Genomic DNA, 25,400 nt, shown 5'->3' on the forward strand with positions numbered 1-25,400 from the left:
CCTCGGTTGTGCAGCTTCTTCACTCAGGATAGACAGCTCAGGACCATTCCTCTGCTGCTGTAGTAGGCCCCAGACAGGCTCCTGTGCCCACCCACACGCCGCAGCGACGTGGGCCTCCGGGAACGGAGGACCACGAGGTGGTACTCTTAACACATACCTGTCGGCCAGGAGGGCCAGCAGGTGGCTGAAAACGAACCCCTAAACATGGCGTCTGTTCCATAAATACCCTCTCCCAGAATGCAACTCGGAGGACCACCTCCACCGAGCTGTCTCTGGGACAGAGGAGCACTCATACGCTTCAACACGTTGCCTTTCCAACACCAGCCCATGGTGACAACGACACCCACCAGGCACAGTGTGGAACTACACGCAACTCAGTCAAGCTGGAACAGAGGCAAATCTAACTTCGCCTATCAGCGGTAGATTAAAAATCTACCAGCGCTACATCTATTCTGTGGACTCCTCTTTAAAATTAGATGAATTAAAGAAAGTTAGCTGTGCATACTGTTAATAATACAGTGGTGATAACACATATACTATTGCTTAATATGCTCTACATACCTCTGCAACATAGCTTATAGCATCCTTCATATTTAGCTCATGGAAAACACTGAGAATTCGATCTTGTGTTTTTTGGGCTGATTTTCTCATGAAAAGTTTGCTGAGATATTTTGCATCAAACTTTGCGATCCTAAACAAAAACAGGTCAACTATATTTTATCAAATGACACAATTTCACAAAAAAGAATACATGTAAAAATAATTATAATTATTCAAAAGCTAAGGAAATTAATTGCAGCATAACAAATATTTATAAAGTATGAGAAACCCAAAAAAACAAAACGTATTCTGACAGAAAACAGAATATTGATTTTAAAGTGATTGTAAAGGTCCAGCTATTTGTTTAACAAAAACATGTTATACTTACTTGCTCTGGGCAATGGTTTTGTATAGAGCAGCCCCAATCCTCCCCTTCTGGGGTCCCCTGCCCTGTCCTGGTCCCTAACCTTTACAACCACTTTAAATTCCATGTATACTATTGTATGGACATTAAGTAACATTTTGTATATAATGTGGACTGCAGCTGTCCACTTGGTTTTGAAAGTTAGTTAGGTTTAAAAAAAGACACACGTCCATCTAGTTCAACCAATAGAAAACAATAAACAGTGATGTCAGTAAAGCAGTTGATGTCAGCAGTAAAGCTACAGGAGGCGATCCAGAAATGATTAAAGAGATCAGTTTCTCTTTAACCAATTGCCGTCCACCCACAGTACATTTGCATGTGGGCTGGTGGCATGTACAGGCAAAGCGACATACTCATACGTCATTTTGTCTGTACAGACACAGCGGAATGCAGATCCTGGTACTTGGGGCCCACTGATCACAATGTCAACAAAAGGGTTATGAATTAATATGATTTATAACAGCTTTTCTTCCTTTACTAGTGAGCTGTGATTGGCCCACAGCTTTTTTACCAAAGACATGTAGCAGAATACATTTTGGCCTAAATTTTGACGAAATTTTATTTTATTGGATATGTGTTATGACAAAAAGTAGAAAATATTGTTTTTTCTTTTTAGTCTTTTTTCATTTACATTGCAAAAAAAATAAAAACCCAGTGGTGATCAAATACCACCAAAAGAAATCTCTATTAAAAAATTTAATTTGCCTATGGTATTGCATGTCCGTGCAATTGATAATCAAAATAGCAGAGTGCTGAATAGCAAAAAATGTGCTGGTCATAAAGGGGGTAAAACCCTTCAGAGCTCAAGTGTTTAAATCATTGGCATATTAAATTATTGGAGAAAGGGGGCATGACCGGCGAACAAGCAGCATGGACGATTAGCTTAGGGGCTCTGCAGCCGAACCAGGATTAAGCAGCGTCTGTCAGCCTATCAAGCCGCACATGGTGCCTGATCCTTTCCCTTACAGCGACGGAATGTCTCCCAAACGTAAGAAGGAGAGACAGCCGCAGAAGCTCACAGATTTCCTCTTTCAGCCTGCGAATTGGTGCCGGAAAGATGGCGCTGTGGTCATCACCATAACTCCTGGGTGATATGAACACTGCAGAGGCTGCAGCACATTCTCCCTCTCCTGGCACACCTGTCACAGACAGCCCTACCATAGTCAGAATGAGGATGGACTTTCCCTCTCTTAGCAGTCACGAGATGAGCCTTCCATTTACTTCTCCAGGAGGTCAGAGCACGCAGACGGATGCCATTGCAGTGTTCCCCATGCTGAATCAGCCAGTCATGGACACTACACTTAAGGATATGCTGATTTCCCTTATAACTTCATTACAAGCCAATATGTTCTCCCTTATGCATTAATTCCAATCTGATGTTGCTTTAAAATGGGTGACGTGGCAGCCACTGTGTAGATGCCCACAATGACAACATTGAGGAGCACAGCTGGATTAAAGATAAACTGGTCAACCTGGAGAACAGGTCCCGTTGCAATAATATTAAATTTAGAGGGATTACAGAATCTGTTCAATTGGCAGAACTGTCTCCTTATGTCCGTAGCATGATCAAAGTTTTGCTGCCTGAGCTTAAAGAACATTGAGCTGGTCATCGACCAAATCCACAGGCTTCCTAGGCCATCTTTCTTGCCTTATTTTACCCCTAGGGATGTAATACTACTTATCCATTTCTACCATGTTAAGGAGCAACTTGTGCAAAAGGTGAGAGCCTTGGGAATGCTTCTAGACCCATACTCGTGCAACTGTTTGCTGACTTATCGCAGCATACCCTGCAGCGACGAAAGCGACTCAACTCCATTACGAAATCCCTGAGGAACCACAATATCCAGTACCAGTGGTCTAACCCCACCAGGCTATTGATCATGTACAACGGAACCAAGCATGTTGTATTTTCTCTGCAGGAAGGCCCCTGGCTTCTCCATTCATGGGGTATCATTGAAGTTACGCATGTTGCAGCTCCAGCAAATCAAAGCTCCAGTGATAACCAACAGCTACCCCAATGCACCCACAGGTGCAGATCATGTTAAATCAGGCATTTTGGTTTCTTCTATTGTGAAATTTTCCCAACCAGTGCACAATGGTCCTCCAGTCTTTTCTTTGGGACTCTTTACCCCTTTCCTTACTTTCTAGGCACATCTAGTGTCCACATTCAAGAAGTGTATTTTGGACGTTTTTAGCCCTTTTGTTTGTTTTCCTTGGATTTGTTTTTTTCCTTTTCTTCCTTTTGAGCTTACCAGTCAAAAGCCTAGAATACAGACAGTGAATATCTAATGCTTTGTCACTTTCCCAGTGCACTACAGAAGTAACAAAGGTAAAGTATCCAGTGATTGCAGCAACCTTAATGACCCTGACAACCCTTTAGGGTCATCTCTTATTGCCTCTCTACAGACTTCAACCTTATGGATGATACCTTGCTAGAGCAGTCCTCCGTGGCTACTACCCAAGCTTTCTTAGATGAGGTTCACTTTCCCAGCCAAACTAAACACAGCTAGATACCCCCAACTCTCCTTTTACTCCAACTGAGATCATTAAAGCCATTAACACCTTGCCTAACAACAAGTCCTCCCCACCTGATGGCTTCATAATGGAATACTACAAACAATTCAAGCATATACTTATAGGCCACCTAACACTGCTTTTTGTTGCTGCTGCCACCTCTGCCTCCTTCCCGGAAGAAATGCTACAGGCACTGATTATAACACTACCTAAGCCAGGGAAGGAGCCTTGCTCCCCTCAAAACTTTCACCCCATTTTGCTAAATCATGACTTAAAGCTTTATGCCAGAATTGTAGCAAATAGGCTAATTGACTTACTCCCAAATTGAATTTACCCAAACATCAGGAGCAACATGCCACCTGATCAATATTATTGACCATTGATCATTTGATAGGGTTCACTGGACATACTTAGCCCTTACTCTACAAAAATTTGGCTTCCAGGGCCATATCTTTTCTGCTATAATGGCTTTATATCCTCACCCATCGGCAAAGGTGTACTGTTCAGCTCAGCTATGCTTTCTAAATCATTTGTCATTACAAATGGAACCAGACAGGGGTGTCCCCTATCTCCCTTTATCTTTAATCATCTCATGGAACCTTTGGCTGAGAAGGTCAGGTCGCAAGCAGACATTACTGTTATCTAAACCCACTTCCTCCCTGGCTTCGGTACAAAACACTTTGGCTTCTTTTAGTAATGCATCCCACTATAAAGTTAATGTCCTTTACTCTTAGGAAAATACCCCTATATTTGGACTGAAAACTCCATATCGTACTTAGATATCAAACTGACGAAAAACGTGTCCTCCATATCTGAAGCTAACTATAGTGTCTCTTTAGAATCTCCCCAAGGATCTTGATAATTTCTCAAAACTATCTCTTACATGGTCTGGTAGGTTACCAATCTTTAAAATGTTTAAATTGCCTCAACTTCTGTATTTGTTTAGGTCATTGCCAATTCCCGTACTGCACACATTTTTTTTATTCACTAGTCGCTGCTTCTGCGGTTTGTATGGCAGGGCAAGAAAGCTAGATGCTCACATAGTCATCTGATAAAACATAGGTCAGTAGGAGGCACTGGTTGTGTTACAATGCTTGCATCCTAGCACAATTCAAACCCTGGTTCTCCCCAGATACCCCGTGTTTATGGAGAGTTATAGATATTTAAGTCCCAGGTCATAATCCCTATAATTGGTTATTTAGCACAAGATATATGAAGGTGAAAACTAACTTCATCTGAACCCTACTATTATGCCTGATAAACTCATCTTTTACAAACCACCTGTCAGGGTCACTTAGTGCTCCTGCTCCTCATTTCAGCATCCAGGTGTTGGCTGTTGCATTCTCCCTGTCTGTGTTCACCCGCAAGGTGATTGATGGTCAGCCACCTGTTATACGCAAACCGAACACTCTATCCCTTGGTTTGTGATAGAGACAGAGTTACCTGCATTGTTCCCGATCAAGCCTCCCATTTGTCTGCCCTGCTTTGCTGTCGGATTTCCCTGTGTATGACCTGGATCGGATATTGGACTATTCCATGAACTCAGCCTGCCTTTTACCTGGACTGTCATAGAACCACGCTATCTGTCTGCTAAACTGCAAGTAGTCTGTTGTTTGCTCTGTTTGCGTCTGCCCTGGTGTGGTGGACAGGCACTATAGCATTGTGTATAAGTCCTGGGGTCAACCAAATACCATTAGGCCTGCTTGCCTTAAGGGAAAGAGGGCTGCTATAGGTGAAGCACACAGTAGCTAGATTATTAATCAATCATTTTGAGAGGGAATTGTTAGAATATCAAAATGTATGAATGACTGAGATCTTAAATAATAATTGAATTGTGTGTATTTTATATATATATATATATATATATATATATATATATATATATATATATATATATATATATATATATAATATATTATTTCTCTTCTATGTATAGAGAAAGTGAAGTTTTGTATAAGATCTTTGTATACTTGTGAAAGCAAACATTTTGTTTGAAGGTACAAAAGCTTTTCTATAGATCTCTAACATATGGTAGTAATTAGTCTCACCTTCCCCCTATTGTAAATGGAGGAGATAAGGTTACATCCTTTTTCAAAGGCACAAAGTTTCAGTATGTTCGCTAAGTATATAAGTTCTTTCTTTGGACTACAGTATTTCTATATATATATATGTGTGTGTGTGTGTGTGTGTGTGTGTGTGTGTGTGTGTGTGTGTGTGTATATATATATATATATATATATATATATATATATATATATACAGTGGGGACGGAAACTATTCAGACCCCCTTAAATTTTTCACTCTTTGTTATATTGCAGCCATTTGCTAAAATCATTTAAGTTCATTTTTTTCCTCATTAATGTACACACAGCACCCCATATTGACAGAAAAACACAGAATTGTTGACATGTTTGCAGATTTATTAAAGAAAAACTGAAATCTCACACGGTCCTAAGTATTGACACCCTTTGCTGTGACACTCATATATTTAACTCAGATGCTGTCCATTTCTTCTGATCATCCTTGAGATGGTTCTACACCTTCATTTGAGTCCAGCTGTGTTTGATTATACTGATTGGACTTGATTAGGAAAGCCACACACCTGTCTATATAAGACCTTATAGCTCACAGTGCATGTCAGAGCAAATGAGAATCATGAGGTCAAAGGAACTGCCTGTAGAGCTCAGAGACAGAATTGTGGCAGGGCACAGATCTTGACAAGGTTACAAAAAAATTTCTGCTGCACTTAAGGTTCCTAAGAGCACACTGGCCTCCATAATCCTTAAATGGAAGACGTTTGGGATGACCAGAACCCTTCCTAGAGCTGGCCATCCGGCCAAACCGAGCTATCGGGGGAGAAGAGCCTTGGTGAAAGAGGTAAAGAAGAACCCAAAGACCACTGTGGCTGAGCTCCAGAGATGCAGTCGGGAGATAGGAGAAAGTTGTAGAAAGTCAACCATCACTGCAGCCCTCCACCAGTCGGGGCATTATGGCAGAGTGGCCCGACGGAAGCCTCTCCTCATGAAAGCCTGCATGGAGTTTGCTAAAAAACACCTGAAGGACTCCAAGATGGTGAGAAATAAGATTCTTTGATCTGATGAGACCAAGATAGAACTTTTTGGCCTTAATTTTAAGCGGTATGTGTGGAGAAAACCAGGCACCGCTCATCACCTGTCCAATACAGTCCCAACAATGAAGCATGGTGGTGGCAGCATCATGCTGTGGGGGTGTTTTTCAGCTGCAGGGACAGGATGACTGGTTGCAATCAAGGGAAAGATGAATGCGGCCAAGTACAGGGATATCCTGGATGAAAACCTTCTCCAGAGTGCTCAGGACCTCAAACTGGGCTGAAGGTTTACCTTCCAACAAGACAATGACCCTAAGCACACAGCTAAAATAATGGAGTGGCTTCACAACAACTCCGTGACTGTTCTTGAATGGCCCAGCCAGAGCCCTGACTTAAACCCAATTGAGCACCTCTGGAGAGACCTAAAAATGGCTGTCCACCAACGTTTACCATCCAACCTGACAGAACTGGAGAGGATCTGCAAGGAGGAATGGCATCCCCAAATCCAGGTGTGAAAAACTTGTTGCATCTTTCCCAAAAAGACTCATGGCTGTATTAGATCAAAAAGGTGCTTCTACTAAATACTGAGCAAAGGGTCTGAATACTTAGGACCATGTGATTATTTCAGTTTTTTCTTTTTTAATAAATCTGTAAAAATGTCAACAATTCTGTGTTTTTCTGTCAATATGGGGTGTTGTGTGTACATCAATGAGGAAAAAAATGAACTTAAATGATTTTAGCAAATGGCTGCAATATAGCAAAGAGTGAAAAATTAAAAAGGGGTCTGAATACTTTCCATCTCCACTGTATATATAATGTATTTGATTTAAATGTTGAAAGGAGATGTTATATTGTACAAGTTAAATGTTTCTCACATGACTCCTCAGGAATGTTAGACTTAGCAACCCCCACCTTTTTAAAAAGGTGGGAGGGAAATTGCTAATTGAAAGCTTGTAGTTTCTGTAGAACAATATAGCTCAGCGGAACCATTAAGCCAGCCTTGATAGGAAAAAGGTGAGTGCTGGATATTGGGAGTAGAAAGCTTGTAACAGAGTGCTGAGATAGACACCAGCAGACATGAGACACACATACAGCATGAGAACTGTTACACACACATCTACATCTACACACACATATCTGATTTAATCTTCATCTTAAGAATATGATGCTATTTTTATATTCTACATTTTGACATTGTTTTTGTAATATTTTGCTATTTTTATTATTAAATCAATTTTTTAGTATTTACACAAGAACTGAACGGATTTTCTTGGATCTTTCTGAATATGAATTATTGATATTATGGTTATTACAGTAATAACTCAAATTATTACAATGACCACAACCTGGGGACATATATGTCATCTGCTGCTGTTCCTGATCTCTTGTAGTTCGGGACCGGATTGTGCTCACTATTATATGGACCCCTCATGCTATCAATTTTGGCTGTAAAATAGTTGATGTGTGCCCTGGGGTACAAAAGCTTCTCCAATTTCACAAGTTTCTGCAACGTTGCCTTCCTCTTTATTTTATTATGACCCATAATAAATGGCTATTTTGTATTCACAAATACTTGCCTATGTGTTTTACTTCAAAAAGGACAGTTTGTGAGTAGGCAGGTACATTTCAAAAAGACAATATCAAATTAACAAGGGACACCAACACCAAACAACCTCCTTGAGGTTAAAAAAATACAAGATAATAATGGTGTTGTGGTAACTTGACACACAAAACTAAAAACAATATTATGGAGAGCACTAGAAAAAAAACAAGGAGATCTTGATTAAAAAAAAAAAACACTATAAACAAAAATTAAATACATTATTATGAAGATCTGATGAAAACCAAAAAATAAACTATTCAGGAGATCATGAGAAATAATAAAGAAATCATTTTTTCAGAACTCTGTGTGAATATCAGCAGCAAAACAAATTCATTACTCTAGCATTCTAAAGAAGAAGAGAATGTGCTGCATTAAAAGATTAAAAAAATTCCAGCGTGACGAATGTGCTATCTCCATTACGAACGCTAGTTTTACCAGACCGAGCGCTTCCGTCTCATACTTGATTCTGAGCATGCGTGGAGCTTTGTGCGTCAGAATTGTGTACACACGATCGGAATTTACGTGAACGGATTTTGTTGTCGGAAAATTTGAGATCCAGAGCTCAAATTTTGTGTGTCGGAAATTCCGATGGAAAATTTCCGATGGAGCCTACACACGGTTGGCATCTTCGACAAAGAGCTCCCATCAAACATTTTCTGTCGGAAAATCCGACCGTATGTACATGGCATTAGGCATCCAATAGGATCGCCTAATGCTTTGGCCAATCAGGAGACAGGTCTCACTGACCTGCCTGCTGATTGGCAGGGAGGAACGTTAGTGTAAAAATAACGAAAATTCATTCGCTATGCCACACAACAGGGTGGGATCGAGATACAGTGCTCTGCGCCCCAAGCCAACCCTATTTTGAAGCCTATTAGAGCCTCTGGCTCTAATCACGTGCTTCAAAATACACCCCCCGCCTATCCCCGCCATAGTAATTCATGTATCCGGTGTCCTGAAAGGGGCCGGGCACATGAATAGGGAGGGCGGCAGAGGTGTCGGGGGGGTTCTTGGCGCCCATGCCCCTACAATGCGTGGGCCGCCACTGAGCAGATTACAATCTGCTGTAAATCTGTGATCACTGATTAAAGCCTTGGACTCGATCTGGAGATCCTTGAAGTGCTGGTGACATTCTTTTGCTCTGATTTTATTTCACAAAGTCTTATCAACCCTGTCCAGTCACCTACTGTGAACTATAAACACCACCTGCCCCCATTATATAAATAAGGTGTTGTTCTATAGTCCTTACACATTCTGTCTTAGGGTGACAATGCTGCTCTTCTATAGATATAGTATAGTGAGTAAGCATACTGTATTAGGATAGAAAGTATGTTACTGGGAAGATCACCAGCTGAAAACAAGTGGGGGGAAAAAAAAAAAATAAATAAATCAATGCAGCCACTACATCAAATAATTGATAAACTGCAATGATACATGTCTGTTTTTAGGTTTTCATACACTTTAATCATATCTTTTTACTTACTTTTCCCTCATGTAGTTGTGCCCGATTTGTCCAGAGACATCTTCAATTGCAGAGCAAATGTGATCAAATGCCTTTAGAAATACAGACAAATATGCATTTACAAAATGTACTATATCTTCTTTTTAACACCGTTCATGTACATATATTTATAAATCACTGGTTACATTTAGAAAGAAACCCTGCGAGCCACAATGATCTAATGCCTGGAGAATTTGAAACACTTATCTGCCTGCGTAGATCATGTCTCATAAACCGTGCACCAAAGTGAAAAAGAAAAATTATGCTGTGCTAAAGTGTGTAAATAAATACCAAATACATAAAATACATATATACTATTCTAAAAAAATCTAAAAAATCAAATCATAAATATTGTGCTGAAATCACATGGAATAGAATAATAGTGATACATCCACTGCAATATGAGAATAATGAATCAAGATAATAAACTAAAAACATCAAATGTAAATATACACAATAAAATGCAAAGTGCATATATGATACAACAAATATGCCATAGTGCGTTTCTAAAAATGCAGAAAGTGCCCAGTGCCACACAATAAACGTGATATACAATCCTGAAACGATGCTGCAAAGTGATCCATGATTCCAATAATTAAATCACATAAGTGCAATTAGAAATGTCCATAGATGCAAATCCTGCATGCTTCTAATGATCTTTCTGCTATGAAACCGTGCTCCGGTGCCATCCAGTGACTGCCCCAGGTGTTCTGCTCACCTCAGAGCGTGTGACTCAGCTGTTAAACTAAGTCTAAACACGCTTATGGAGCCATCCCACGGCTCAGCGATGATTACCAGATGCACAGTCCCAATAGCAGCTCCAGAGAAAAGAACTTGATGGTGTAATAACGTTTAAAATATTTTATTTCAGATAAAAATCCACTTCCCACACTGGGGTACTCACAAATTTGAGGTGCGTGAGTACACCAATCTCTCCAAGACCTTGAACAGTAAGTGGCAGTGAGGGTAAAGTATGCGTCACATCACAACAAACACTATGCTCTGTGCTCTGTCCTGGCCCCTCCACTACGCGTGTTCGACACAGGGTCACGTGTCTTCATCAGGGGAATATGACTGGACGGACGCTCTACAGCTTAAATATACCCTTCGAGGCCATTATACCATGGACCGCGGACATTCTAGTGCTAGGCTCCATATGACAAAGAGTACTGAATAGATAGGAAACATGCAGAGGACTACTAGTGACAAATAAACCATTTACATAGTGAAATGGCTTTTAAAATAACCACAAATGGGAGGAAATGATGCAAAATAACTGAAAAATGTTAATCTACCCAGGACGGAGAACAATGTTCAGCATACCTTACCCTAATATTAATACAATAGGTATACAAAATTTTAATGCAATAACAATCAATAAAATATAGTAATATAAAATGGTTACATAGATTAATAAATATATAATAAAACTTTCCCAAGGAAACAGCAAAGTGCATAATACATAACAGGACATATAATGCATGTGAATCCACTATACACCATACCAAGCGAGTACAGTAAGTAAGCGAGTAATGTGACATGTAAAATAATAAAAGAATATATATATAATAGACAAACCTATAAACATAACACAATTAAAATAGCGGTACATATAATCCAAATAGATCACCACCCAGTCAAAGACCAATAATGAGCCATATATGGTGAGTACCTGTAGTATCACCCCCAATACAAAATATATATAAAAGGAATATTAAAATTAAATAATTAAAATAAAATATATATAATAAAATATATCTACCCTTAAGGTTCACCATCTATACGTTCACTTTTATTGAAGAATACTGATTACGACCCTAAGCATATAAGTCAATGAGCTATAACCTAACCGCAAATAATATTAAATACGTCCCACGACTCTGGTAAAATGAAAATGCATGGAAACCAAATATAGATGCAAATAGAATCTTTTAAACATGGAGAGATGTATGTATATATACATGACCCATATATGTATATAACTATATCAGCGGGAGATGAGGGAAAAAGAAACCCCCAATACAATTTAGGGAGTTAGTAATTACTCAGAAAACATCTAGGGTCGAACTCCTTGTTCAAACCACCAGGTGCCAATGAACCAAGTTGATGTATCCACCAGGATTCACGCTTGCTGATATCTCTAACGTGATTAGAGCCCCCCCAATGGCGTTTAGGCGCTTCTATACCCCAAAATTGCATCCCAGCTGATCTCTGATTGTGTACATCCCTAAAATGTATAGACAAATTGTGTTTGTCGAACCCTTTACGAATATTTCTGACATGCTTCTCCATCCGGTCTTTTAAGGCCCTCATAGTGCAACCAACATAGATAAAATCACAGGGACACTTGACCACATATACAACCCCTACAGTGTCACACGAGATAAAATCCCTAATAGTGTATACCTGGTTAGTGTGAGGGTTACAAAATTCTCTTATCTTCCTAATATTTGATGGGACTCTTATGCAACTATAACATCTTCCACAACCATGGAAACCTTTTAAGTCCCAAAACATTTTGGGCTTTGGAGGAGGTGGTTCCACAATATTGTGCACCAATATATCATGCAGATTAGGTGCTCTCTTATAAAAAATCCTGGGTTTTTCAGATAGATGGCCCCTGTGCTTCAGCACATTCCAATATTTCTTTATAATCCTTTCCACTTCTCGACTCTGTAGATTATAATCAAGCACTATGCACGTACCCATATCCTCATTTGTTCTGCTAATTTCAGCTCTTTCCATTAACAACTCTTCCCTATTTAAATTCCTGACTTTAGTCCTTTCTCTCTCAAGAAACTCATCATGGTATCCCTTGTCCCTAAACATCCTGATTAACATATCAGCTTGGGCCTCAAAATCTCCATCCTGGGTACAGTTTTTTTCGCATTCTCATAAATTGCCCTCGAGGGATATTATCCAACCATGGTCTAAAATGGCAACTTGTGATGGGGATATATGAGTTGCGATCAGTTGTCTTATAAAAAGCCTTGGTTTCAATACCCCTTGCAGTATTCCATATTTCCCAATCTAAAAAAATGTATGCTGTCCCTACTGATGTTCCAAGTTAGGGAGATGTTCTGGTCATTATTGTTCATAGACTCTAATAATCCCATCAAGGATTCCATACTGCCCTTCCAGATGATCAATAAATCGTCTATAAACCTTTTATATAGCATGATGTCCACATGTTCCTCACCAAGAACCCCTTCTGCCTCCCGCTTGGCCATATAGAGATTCGCCACACTTGGGGCAAACTTAGCGCCCATAGCGATGCCTTTTGTTTGTAAATAAAATCTATTGTAATACCAGAAAAAGTTGTGCTGTAAGCAAAACTCCAAACATTTAAGAATAAAATCACGTAAATTCTCCTCCATCGAACAGTCGCCACTGTCTAGAGCCCACCTAACAGCATCCAAGGTCCCATCATGATCAATATTAGTGTAAAGCGAGGCTACATCACCCGTAGCCATAATGATATTGTTATCTGTTATACATTCCTTCAATTATTGCAAAGTGTGTTTAGTATCTTTGAGAAAAGCTTGCGTACTTTTCACTAAGGGTTGTAAATGGAGATCTATGTATTCGCCCAATCTGAATGTTAGAGATTCAATCCCACTCACTATCGGTCTTCCGGGGGGATTGCTGCTGTTTTTATGAATCTTCGGCAAATAGTATATCACCGGAATCTTACTAGCCGCTGGAACCAAGTATTTGGCTTCATGCCTACTAAGAAGTTTATGATCTGCACCATATTGTATAATTGATTCCAATTCATTCCTAAAGACCTTTGAGGGGTTTGTGCTTAGCTATTTTTATGTGTCCCTATCATTCAATATTCTGTTCATTTCCTCTTTGTATTGTTCTAACGATAATACCACAACCGCCCCCCTTTATCCGCCGGACGGATCACTATATCAGTTCTATTACCCAACAACTCAATACCTTTTCTAAGGTCCCTATGCTCATATACCTTCTTGGTGGGTAGTTGGTCTAGTTCAGTGGTAACCAACCTTTTGAAGAGGTCCACATATTTATTGTTGGCTATATGGGGGTTGAACACAGAGTTATTTTTCAAACCAATGGTCTTAATCTCCATAGTTGTTCTTTCAACAGGATTAAGGGCATAATATTTTTTAATGTTCAATTTTCTGATGAATTTTTGCACTCCAATATACGTTTCAAATTTATTGAGCCCCTTCTTAGGTGCAAATTTAATACCCTTGTCTAGGGTCAATATCTCTTCCCTTGAGAGCTCCATGCCACTTAAATTGTATATACCCTCCCCTAGTCTTCCCGTCTTTTTTTTTTGCTGTTTTCTTCTCCCTCTTTTTCTAGGTTTCTTACTCCATGGGGAGATTCCATCCGTCCTTTCCCTAAAAAAGACCCATTAGGATATTGATCCTCATCATCCTGCAGCGGTTGGTAACTGTTATAAACGGGTACCCCATATTGGTCTTGTGGTGGTCTATCATACCTAACTCTTTGGGGTTTGGGTGAATAGTATACTCCATCCCCTCGGGCATCTTCACTCAAATGTGGAGGTTTCTCCTGGTGCCGATATTCAGCTTGCAGGGGACCCCTATATGGTTGACGCAGGCCTCCCCTATGGGGTGTTCCATATGGGTAACCCTAATTCTGCTGATGACCATATGAATTCTGGTCATAATGCTGTCTACCCCTATGGTGGGTATTGTTATACTGGTAACTTCTTCCATATAGATTACCCCCTTGGTGGCCTCTGTTACCATTTCCCTGTTAGTGCGGTGCTCCAGAGCCCCAATTATTATGGTTTGGTGGCGGACCATATTGTGAGGGTCGATTATCATTCCCATACGATCCATAGTTTTCCTGATGGTTGTAATATGGTCTCCTGGGTGGTTGCCATTGTGGCCAACTCAATGGTCTTCCTTCCTGATGGTATGGAGGGTGTCCCCTATGTGACTGTTTAGTTTCTTGCTGTTGATACTGATGCTGCTTCTGTGGTTGCGATGCTTTAGCACCAACACTGGGATCCGACATAGCGTGTCCTTGGGGGTTCCGAGTACTGTTCGTCATAACCGTGGATTGCCAGCGAAAACCTGCTTTTTCTGGTAATCTTCAAGATCCCTCAAATACTTCTTTTCCTTAATATTTCTATTCTCCAAATTCTTCTTCTGCATACTCTTCTGGAGTTCCCCCATAAGTTTGGCATACTCGGGTGTGTCCTTAAATGGGTTAATTTTATCTCTAATTTCCTTAATCTGGACCTCCAATAATTTTAATTTCCGCTGTTTCCTCTTAATCAAAAAATCCATAACCTCTCTACCCTTCCCATCAAAAAAGGCCTACCACTCATCAATATCCTCTTCCCCCAATAAACCGTCATTAATGGGTAAATCTCATCTCAATTTCCTGGGCACCATATTATCCTTTAAGTACTTTTCCATGGTGGATTGATCCCACCAGATATTGCTTTTTTTATCCATATATTGTCCCAATTTCCTAAACAAGTGTGTGATATCATTTTCCTTAGTACTAGAGTCTGAGAATAGATCCTCATGGTTTAATTTCCTATTATCAAAAAAGGCAAATGGATCCATAAGGCTACTAACAAGTATATCAAATCAATATAGACAAAATTAGAAAGAAACCCTGCGGGCCACAATGATCTAATGCCTGGAGAATTTTAACCACTTAGCTTCCTGCGTAGATCACGTCTCATATACCGTGCACCAAAGTGAAAAAGGAAAATTACGCTGCGCTAAAGTGTGTAAATAAATACCAAATGCATAAAATACATATATACTATTCTAAAAAAATCTAAAAAATCAAATCATAAATATTGTGCTGAAATCACATAGAATAGAATAATAGTGATACATTCACTGCAATATGAGAATAGTGAATCAAAATAATAAACTAAAAACATTAAATGTAAGTATACACAATAAAGTGCATATATGATACAACAAATATACCATAGTGCGTTATAAACATGCAGAAAGTGCCCAGTGCCACACAATAAACGTGATATGCAATCCTGAAACGATGCTGCAAAGTAATCCGTGATTCCAATAATTAAATCACATAAGTGCAATTATAAATGTCCATAGATGCAAATCCAGCATGCTTCTAATGATCTTTGTGCTATGAAACCATGCTCCGGTGCCATCCAGTGACCCCCCCCCAGGTGTTCTGCTCACCTAAGAGCGTGTGACTCAGCTGTTAAACTAAGTCTAAACACGCTTATGGAGCCATCCCACGGCTCAGCGATGATTACCAGATGCACAGTCCCAATAGCAGCTCCAGAGAATATAAGAGAGAAAAGAACTTGATGGTGTAATAACGTTTAAAATATTTTATTTTAAATAAAAATCTACTCCCCACACTGGGGTACTCACAAATTTGAGGTGCGTGAGTGCACCAATCTATCCAAGACCTCGAACAGTAAGTGGCAGTGAGGGAAAAGTATGCATCGCATCACAACAAACACTATGCTCCGTGCTCCATCCTGACCCCTCCCCCACGCGTGTTTGTCACAGGGTCACGTGTCTTCATCAGGGGATATGATTGGACGGAGGCTCTACAGCTTAAATATACCCATCGCAGCCATTATACCGCGGGCATTCTAGTGCTAGGCTCCATATGACAAAGAGCACTGAATAGATAGGAAACATGCGGAGGACTACGGATACGGATCACTTTGCAGCATCGTTTCAGGATTGTATATCATGTTTATTGTGCGGCACTGGGCACTTTCTGCATTTTTATAACGCACTATGGTATATTTGTTGTATCATATATGCACTTTGCACTTTATTGTGTATATTTACATTTGATGTATTTAGCTTATTATTTTGATTCATTATTCTCATATTGCAGCGGATGTATCACTATTATTCTATTCTATGTGTTTTCAGCACAATATTTATGATTTGATTTTTTCAGAATAGTATATATGTATTTTATGCATTTGGTATTTATTTGCACACTTTAGCGCCGCATAATTTTTCTCTTTCACTGGTTACATTTGGTTGGTGAAAGTAGTGTGGCGAATCTCTATATGGCCAAGTGGGAGGCAGAAGGTTGGTGAGGAACATGCAGACATCATGCTATATAAAAGGTTTATAGACGATTTATTGATCATCTGGAAGGGCAGTATGGAATCCTTGATGGGATTATTAGTCTATGAACAATAATGACCAGAACATCTCCCTAACTTGTAACATCAGTAGGGACAGCATACATTTTTTAGATTTTGGAAATACGGAATACTGCAAGGGGTATTGAAAGTCTTTTTTTAAGACAACTGATCGCAACTCATATATCCCCATAACAAGTTGCCATTTCACACCATGGTTGGATAATATCCCTCGAGGTCAATTTATGAGACTGCGAAAAAACTGCACCCAGGATGGAGATTTTGAGGCCCAAGTTGATATGCTAAGTAGGATGTTTAGGGACAAGGGATACCATGATGAGTTTCTTGAGAGAGAAAGGACTAAAGTCAGGAATTTAAATAGGGAAGATTTGTTAATGGAAAGAGCAGAAATTAGAAGAACAAATGAGAATATGGGTACGTGCATAGTGCTTGATTATAATCTACAGAGTCGAGAAGTGGAAAGGATTATAAAGAAATATTGGAATGTCCTGAAGCAAGACATTCATCTTAGGGGCCATCTATCTGAAAAACCCAGGATTTTTTTATAAGAGAGCACCTAATCTGCATGATATATTGATGCACAATGTTGTGGAACCACCTCCTCCAAAACCCAAAATATTTTGGGACTTAAAAGGTTTCCATGGTTGTGGAAGATGTTATAGTTGCATAAAAGTCCCATCAAATATTAGGAAATAAGAGAATTTTGTAACCCTCACACTAACCAGGTATACACTATTAGGGATTTTATCTCATGTGACACTGTAGGGGTTGTATATGTGGTCAAGTGTCCCTGTGATTTTATCTATGTTGGTCGCACTATTAGGGCCTTAAAAGACCGGATGGAGGAGCATGTCAGAAATATTCTTAAAGGGTTCGACAAACACTATTTGTCTATACATTTTAGGGACGTACACAATCAGAGCACAGCTGGGATGCAATTTTGGGGTATAGAGGTGCCTAAACGCCATTGGAGGGGCTCTAATTACATTAGAGATATCAGCAAGCGTGAATCCTGGTGGATACATCAACCTGGTTCATCGGCACCTGGTGGTTTGAACCCTTGTTTGACCTTAGATGTTTTCTGAGTAATTACTAACTCCTTAAATTGTATTGGGGGATTCTTTTTCCCTCATCTCCCCCGATGTAGTTATATACATATATGGGTCATGTATATATACATACATCCCTCCATGTTTTAAAGATTCTATTTGAATCTATATTTGGTTTCCATGCTTTTTCATTTTACCAGAGTCGTGGCACGTATTTAATATTATTTGCGGTTAGGTTATAGCTCATTGACTTATATGCTTAGGGTCATAATCAGTATTCTTCAATAAAAGGGAACGTATAGATGGTGAACCTTAAGGGTAGATATATTTTATTATATATATTTTATTTTAATTTTTTAATTTTAAATATTCCTTTTATATATATTTTTTTATTGGGGGTGATACTACAGGTACTCACCATATATGGCTCATTATTGGTCTTTGACTGGGTGGTGATCTATTTGGATTATATATACCGCTATTTAAAGTGGGCTATTTTAATTGTGTTATGTTTATAGGTTTGTCTAATATATATATATATATATATATATATATATATATATATATATATATATATATATATAAAATATTCTTTTATCAGTTTACATGTCACATTACCGTTCAAAGCAAACTAATGTACTCGCTTGGTTTGGTGTATAGTGGATTCATATGCATTATATGTCCTGTTATGTATTATGCATTTTGCTGTTTCATTGGGACAGTTTTGTTATATATTTATTAATCTATATAACCATTTTTATATTATTATATTTTACTGATTGTTATTGTATTAAAATTTTGTATACTTATTGTATTAATATTAGGGTAAGGTATGCTGAACATTGTTCTCCGTCCTGGGTAGATTAACATTTTTCGGTTATTTTGTATCATTTCCTCCCGTTTTGGTTATTTTAAGTCATTTCACTGTGTAAATGGTTTATTTGTTACTAGTAGTCCTCTGCATGTTTCCTATCTATTCAGTGCTCTTTGTCATATGGAGCCTAGCACTAGAATGTCCGCGGTCCATGGTATAATGGCCGCAATGGGTATATTTAAGCTGTAGAGCCTCCGTCCAATCATAACCCCCTGATGAAGACACGTGACCCTGTGTCGAACACACATAGGGGAGGGGCCAGGACGGAGCACAGAGCATAGTGTTTGTTGCGAAGTGACGCATACTTTACCCTCACTACCACTTACTGTTTCGAAGTCTTGGATAGATTGGTGCACTCATGCACCTCAAATTTGTGAGTACCCCAGTGTGGGGAGTGGATTTTTATATAAAATAAAATATTTTAAACGTTATTACACCATCAAGTTCTTTTCTCTCTTATATTCTCTGGAGCTGCTATTGGCATTGTGCATCTGGTAATCATCGCTGAGCCGTGGGAGGGCTCGATAAGCGTGTTTAGACTTAGTTTAACAGCTGAGTCACACACTCTGAGGTGAGCAGAACACCTGGGGGGGGGGGGTCACTGGATGGCACCAGAGCACGGTTTCATAGCACAAAGATCATTAGAAGCATGCTGGATTTGGATCTATGGACATTTCTATTTGCACTTATGTGATTTAGTTATTGGAATCACGGATCACTTTGCAGCATTGTTTCAGGATTGTATATCACGTTTATTGTGTGGCACTGGGCACTTTCTGCAGTTTTATAACGCACTATGGTATATTTGTTGTATCATTTATGCACTTTGCACTTGATTGTGTATATTTACATTCAATGTTTTTAGTTTATTATTTGAATTCATTATTCTCATATTGCAGTGGATGTATCACTATTATTCTATTCTATGTGATTTCAGCACAATATTTATGATTTGATTTTTTTAGATTTTTCTCAGAATGGTATATATGTATTATATGCATTTGGTATTTATTTGCGCACTTTAGCGCAGCATAATTTTTTTTTTTTCACTGGTTACATTTGGTTGGTGAAAGTAGAAGTATGGGGTTATGAAAAAAAAACATCCATACTCACTCAGTGTGATGCTGCAGGCTTTAAGGCTACGAACTGAACTAACACATGACCACTGATTGCTCAGCTCTCGGTCTGCTTGGAGCAGTGACTGTTAATTCCCACTTTCTGCTCTGCTCCTCCATTGCTCACTGGAGCGCCGAGTTGGGGACAGGGCAGGAGTTACTTAGTGCTGAGAGCTGGCGCTAGCTCTCAATCAATCAACCGGGTGGAACCTGACAACACTGTCAGGATCTTTCCACAGTCTGGAACAGCTCTGCCTCATCAAATGAAAAAGTATGGCCAAAAAAGCTTTTCGCTGTAACTCATTTATAAATGATATAGAGTTAATAATACCATTTCTGTAATTGCAGAAGACACCAAGCTCCGTAGTGGAATAACATCCTTACAAAATGTCCACAACTTAAAAGCAGACATTAATGCACTGTTTGATTTGGTGGTTATGCATTTACAGTAGGGGTAAAAATATACACGCATCATACATTCTAGGAGGAGTACAACTGGGGGAGTCAGTGATCAAGAAGGATTTGGGTGTTCTGGTAGATCACACACTTACTAATAGCATGCAATGCAAGGCAGAAGTTTCTCAAACAGGAAAACTACTTTTATTATAAAAAGATATAGACTCCAAAGAAAGAGACATTGTTTTGCCCCTGTACAAAGACCTAATCTGGAATATGCAGTTCAGTTTTGGGTGCCAAACTATGGGGAACCTTGAGAAAGTGCAGAGAAGGGTAACCAGACTGATAAGAGTCATGGAGGACCTCAGCTACTAGGAAGGATTAACTGAACTGAATTTATTCTCTCTTGAGAACAGGTGATTAAGGGAGAACATGATCACCATATACTGTATAATATACATAAGTGGTCCAAATAGGTACAAAGTTATTCACTTTAAAATCATTAGAAAGGGTTAGGTGGCACATTTTACATCTGGAGGAAAATATGTTTAACCTCCAGATATGGAAAAGCTTCTTTGTAATAGCCCAGTAAAAAATCAGGCCTAAAATTTCAGAATTACTATGGTATATAAATATTTATGTGATAGGGATTTGGAGACTCTTACAACATAGCTCACTACCAAAAAACAAGTCAAAGCATAACCTGCAAGCATGCTAGACTGCATTCACGCCTCAGTGTTTTGAATCATATGCAGATTTGCCACGATTCTGCCCACGATTTCAATGTGTGCCAAGGTATGAATGACAAATCACAGAACACACATTTAAGATGCCATTTGAATGGCACCTAAAATTGTGGTGCGGTTCTTCCGCGATAGTCACAAATCGCACTACAATGGCTGCAACCCGCATCGCGTGAATTTTGTCAGCCAAAAAACAGTTCAGGAGCTACTTTTGGGCGACATGCTTCATACAATATGGGTTGCCATGATTGCAGTGCGATTTATTGTGTGACAATCACGGCAGAACTGCACCGCAATTTAGGTGCCATTTATATTGTCATTCACACCTCGGGACTTTAAAATCGTGGGCAGAATCATGGCAAATCTGCCCGTGATTCAAAACACTGAGGTGTGAGTGCAGCCTCAGTAAATATATAAAAAAAAAATGTTGTCTGACAAAATTCCATATGAAAAAGCTTGCATTCAAAACACCATTGCCTGGTGCATTGCGTTACAATCAATGACACGGGACTCAAATTTGTTACTGCCATTAAATTCATTTGTGTTAAAGGTAGTACAAAGAAACTAATATTAGTACACAATGACAAATGTTGCAAAAGAAAGATTTAACAAAACGTGCTCCTTACTCGGCCATGAAGCTTTTCATTGAGTTTTTTTTCCCTGTGTTCACTTCTCTTCACTTTTAACCATTGCACCAAAGGTTTAATCGTTAGTCCCTGTTCAAACAAACAGAAATGTACAATGTGAATTTTGAATAGAAATAAATCATACAAACACAAATAAATTATTTGAAGAAAACCTTTGCCCAATATATATTTTTGGGGGTGAAAAGTAATAAGGGCACCGGTTAGTGAAATATTTTTGTCACTTACCTAGCAGTGCTTTAAAGATTCAGCACTGTGATTTTTTTTTTTTTTTTTGAACAATTATGTTTATTCAGTTTTTCAACATTCAAAAGGGTGAACAGCATATATCGTACATCAACAGGTGAGAGAGATGATTACAGCAAACAAAATCGTGTAATAACCCTACAGTTTGCATGGTTTGTTAGGATTGTCAAGTGGGACAAGAGGTACTGTCTCCCATCACAAAGCACCACCTTGGGAACTCGCTGTCACTAGGTGATGGAGTCATCCTCACAAATCCATACTCATTTTCTTTTTGTCCCCCCCCCTCTCTATATTTTGTATGTACTATCTATTAAACCGCCCAACAAAACCAAGGAGAAGAAGATACTTTTTTATTCTGTTATGTTTCTTATGTCCCTGCTGCCTTTTAAACGTATTATTTGTCAATTAACTTTGAATAAAAGGTCAAATGTTCAGTACCACATTGCTTCTGCCCTGCAGGTAAAGACTGGAACTACTCTCTCCTCTTTGATATAAAGAACAGTTTGGCTGTTTTCTACCTCATATCCTAGCTGGTGGTCCATGCACAAACAGGAAGGTCTAAATATGCAAACAAATAAAATAAAAAAAATGAAAAACCTACAGTTAGGTCCATTTATATATTTGGACACAGGCGCAATATTAGTATTGTTTCAGGTATTTACCAAAACATATTCAAGCTATAGTTATATAATGGATATGGGCTGAAAGTGCACACTCTCAAGTTTAATTTGGGGGTATGTACATCCAAATCAGAGTAAGGGTTTAGGAATTACAGCTCTTAAGAATAGCCACCCCCCTTTTTCAAGGGACCAAAAGTAATTGGACAATTGAATCAAAAGCGGTTTCATAACCAAGTGTGGCCTACTCCGTTATTTCTTCATCAAGTGTGGTATTTGCATTTGGAATCTATTGCTGTGAGCCTACATCATGCATTCAAAGGAGCTGTCCATGCAAATGAAACAGGCCTTTGTAAAGCTTCAACAATTAAACAAATCTATCAGAGTTTGGTACATTCTGAGGAAACAAGAACGCACTGGTGAGCTCAGCAACATAAAAAGGCCTGGACGTCCACGGAAGACAACAGTGGTGGATGATAGCAGGATCCTCTCTATGGTAAAGAAAAACCCATTCACAACATCCAGACAAGTGAAGGACACTCTCCAGGAGGTAAACATATCACTGTCAAAGTTTACAATCAAGAGAAGACTTTACAAGAGCACCACAAGGTGCAAACCATTCATAAGCCTGAAGAATAGAAAAGCCAGGTTAGACTTTGCCAAAAAACATCTAAAAAAGCCAGACCAGTTCTGGAAAAGCATTCTTTGGATGAATGCAACTAAGGTTAATCTGTACCAGAATGACGGGAAGAAAAAAAAGTGTGGAGAAGGCTTGGAGCAGCTCATGATCCAAAGCACACAACATCATCTGTAAAACATGGTGGAGGCAGTGTGATGTTATGGGCATACATGGCTTCCAGTGGCACTGGGTCATTGGTGTTTATCGATGATGTGAAAGACAGAAGCAGTCGGATGAATTCTGCATTGTTTAGAAATATACTGTCAGCCCAGATTTAGCCAAATGCAGCAAAGTTGATTGGACGGTGCTTCACAGTACAGATGGACAACGATCCAAAACACACTGAAAAAGCAACCTGGGAGCTTTTGAAGGAAAACTAGTGGAATATTCTGCAATGGCCGAGTCAATCACCTGATCTCAACCCAATTGAGCATGCATTTCACTTGCCGAAGGCAAAAATAAAAGCAGAAAGACCCACAAGCAAATAACAACTGAAGACACCTGCAGTTAGAGCCTGACAAAGCATCAGAAAGGAGGAAACCCAGTCTTTGGTATGGGTTACAGACTTCAGGCAGTCATTGCCAGTAAAAGATTCTCTGCAAATTAAAAATGAACATTTTATTTATGATTATATTCATTTGTCCAATTACATTTGAGACCCTGAAAATGGGGGGACTAAAGGGTCGCAGTTCCTAAAATTTGTACTTGATATTTATGTTCAACCCCCTGAATTAAAGCTGAAAGTCTGCATTTCAAATTAATTTGGATTGTTGTTATTTTATTCTGTCCAAATATATATGGACCTAACTGTACAATGTGTCAGAATACACAAACACTTCAAAGATATGAAAAACTAATATAGATGTGATAACTTATTCAATTCATAATTATTACATACAAATTCTAAATAAAAAAACAAAGTTAAAGTGACACATGCAAAATAACTAACTAATAAATATTTAAACACCAAAGAAAGTTCATGTGTACATCATAGATAGAAGCAGATCTCTTGCAACCTATTGACCATTACTTCACTCTCCATCCACTAAAAGTGACTTGTGCAATAAATTAAAGGGAGGGCAGTGCGTGGCCAAGAGCGGCATGTGAGCGGGCATCTTTCACAGAGCTCCCATCCTTGATCCTGTAAAGATTCTGCTCCCAGCCTGAATAATTGCTGGTTCTGGCTCCAGATCCTGCTATAACCCTTGCTGACCTCCCTGGCACCACCGAACATCTGATCGAGCGGCATGGCAACCCGTAAAACAGAAGGCGGACAGTGCGCAGCCTGACTCCCAACATTTCGCCCCAGCAGGCCTTCCTCAGCACCCTTGTGAAGGAGGGAAACAAAGACGTGGGTAAACCTCCTAAAACTCCCAAAGCCACAGGGAAAGACTCCTCATGGGACATGCTATTCTATGCCCAGAAGCTAGGAGTGGCTGGGCAGACACCCAATGAGGACTTGGGGGCTGCCCCTGCTATCTTCCATACTGCGCAGGAGGAGGAGCAGCTCATACAGGGCCCCTCGGCTGCCATTGATCAGCCTCTCACAGACACAGAAGAATGGGAAGGGGAAGAGGAAACTGAACAACCTACTTTGGCTGAAATTCTTAGAGCTGTCCATAAATGCACAGCATCAGTGAATACTCTGAAGGAACACTTTGGGGGTCTAAAGGAGGAAATGAGCCTGATCGGCCATGACATACGAAAGATTAAAGAATGGACCATGGCAGCCAAAGGATGAATTAGTGATGTGGAGGACAAGTTAACCCCACTCAGTCAACAGCAAGCTAGGGCTAATGACTTTAAGCTGAAGATATTGAAAACCGCCTAGGGCGGAATAACATCCAGATTGTGGGGCTCCCGAAGAAAATGTAGGGTAGGGACCCCACTGAATTTGTTGAAGGATGGCTAGTGGAGGTTTTCAGGAAAGAGCCGTTTACCCCCTGTGCTCGGTTGAGCAGCGCACATAGTACCTCCTTGGCCCCTTCCACCGGATCTTCCTCCTCGCACCCTCCTAGCCAGATTACTCAACCATGAGGACAAAGATATTGTTCTTCGCCTGGCCAGAGAACGCCGAAACATTCAGTACAATGGGGGTAGGATTTCTTTCTACCTGTTTCAGCAGAGGTACATTAATGATGATTTTACCTCCAAGCTACCTATGACATCCTGTTCCCAGCCAAGCTCCACATAACAGTCAGAGGTCAAGCGCACATTTTTGAATTGGCAGCAGAGGCATCAGCG

At 39.5% G+C, this 25,400-nt stretch overlaps 1 protein-coding gene across 1 annotated transcript in view; it reads right to left on the reverse strand.

Moving 5' to 3' along the window:
- The window catches only part of SLC9A3 (solute carrier family 9 member A3), a gene marked incomplete in the record, with an annotated part of 668,605 nt that overhangs the window by 110,506 nt on the left and 532,699 nt on the right, over nt 1–25,400 (reverse strand). The window contains 3 exon segments of the mRNA XM_073630751.1: nt 562–691; nt 9,632–9,702; nt 21,597–21,686. Of these exon segments, the coding sequence (XP_073486852.1) occupies nt 562–691; nt 9,632–9,702; nt 21,597–21,686 (291 nt within the window).

The sequence above is a fragment of the Aquarana catesbeiana genome, linkage group LG05 (genome assembly GCF_042186555.1).
Source record: "Aquarana catesbeiana isolate 2022-GZ linkage group LG05, ASM4218655v1, whole genome shotgun sequence".
Taxonomy (NCBI): Eukaryota; Metazoa; Chordata; class Amphibia; order Anura; family Ranidae; genus Aquarana; species Aquarana catesbeiana.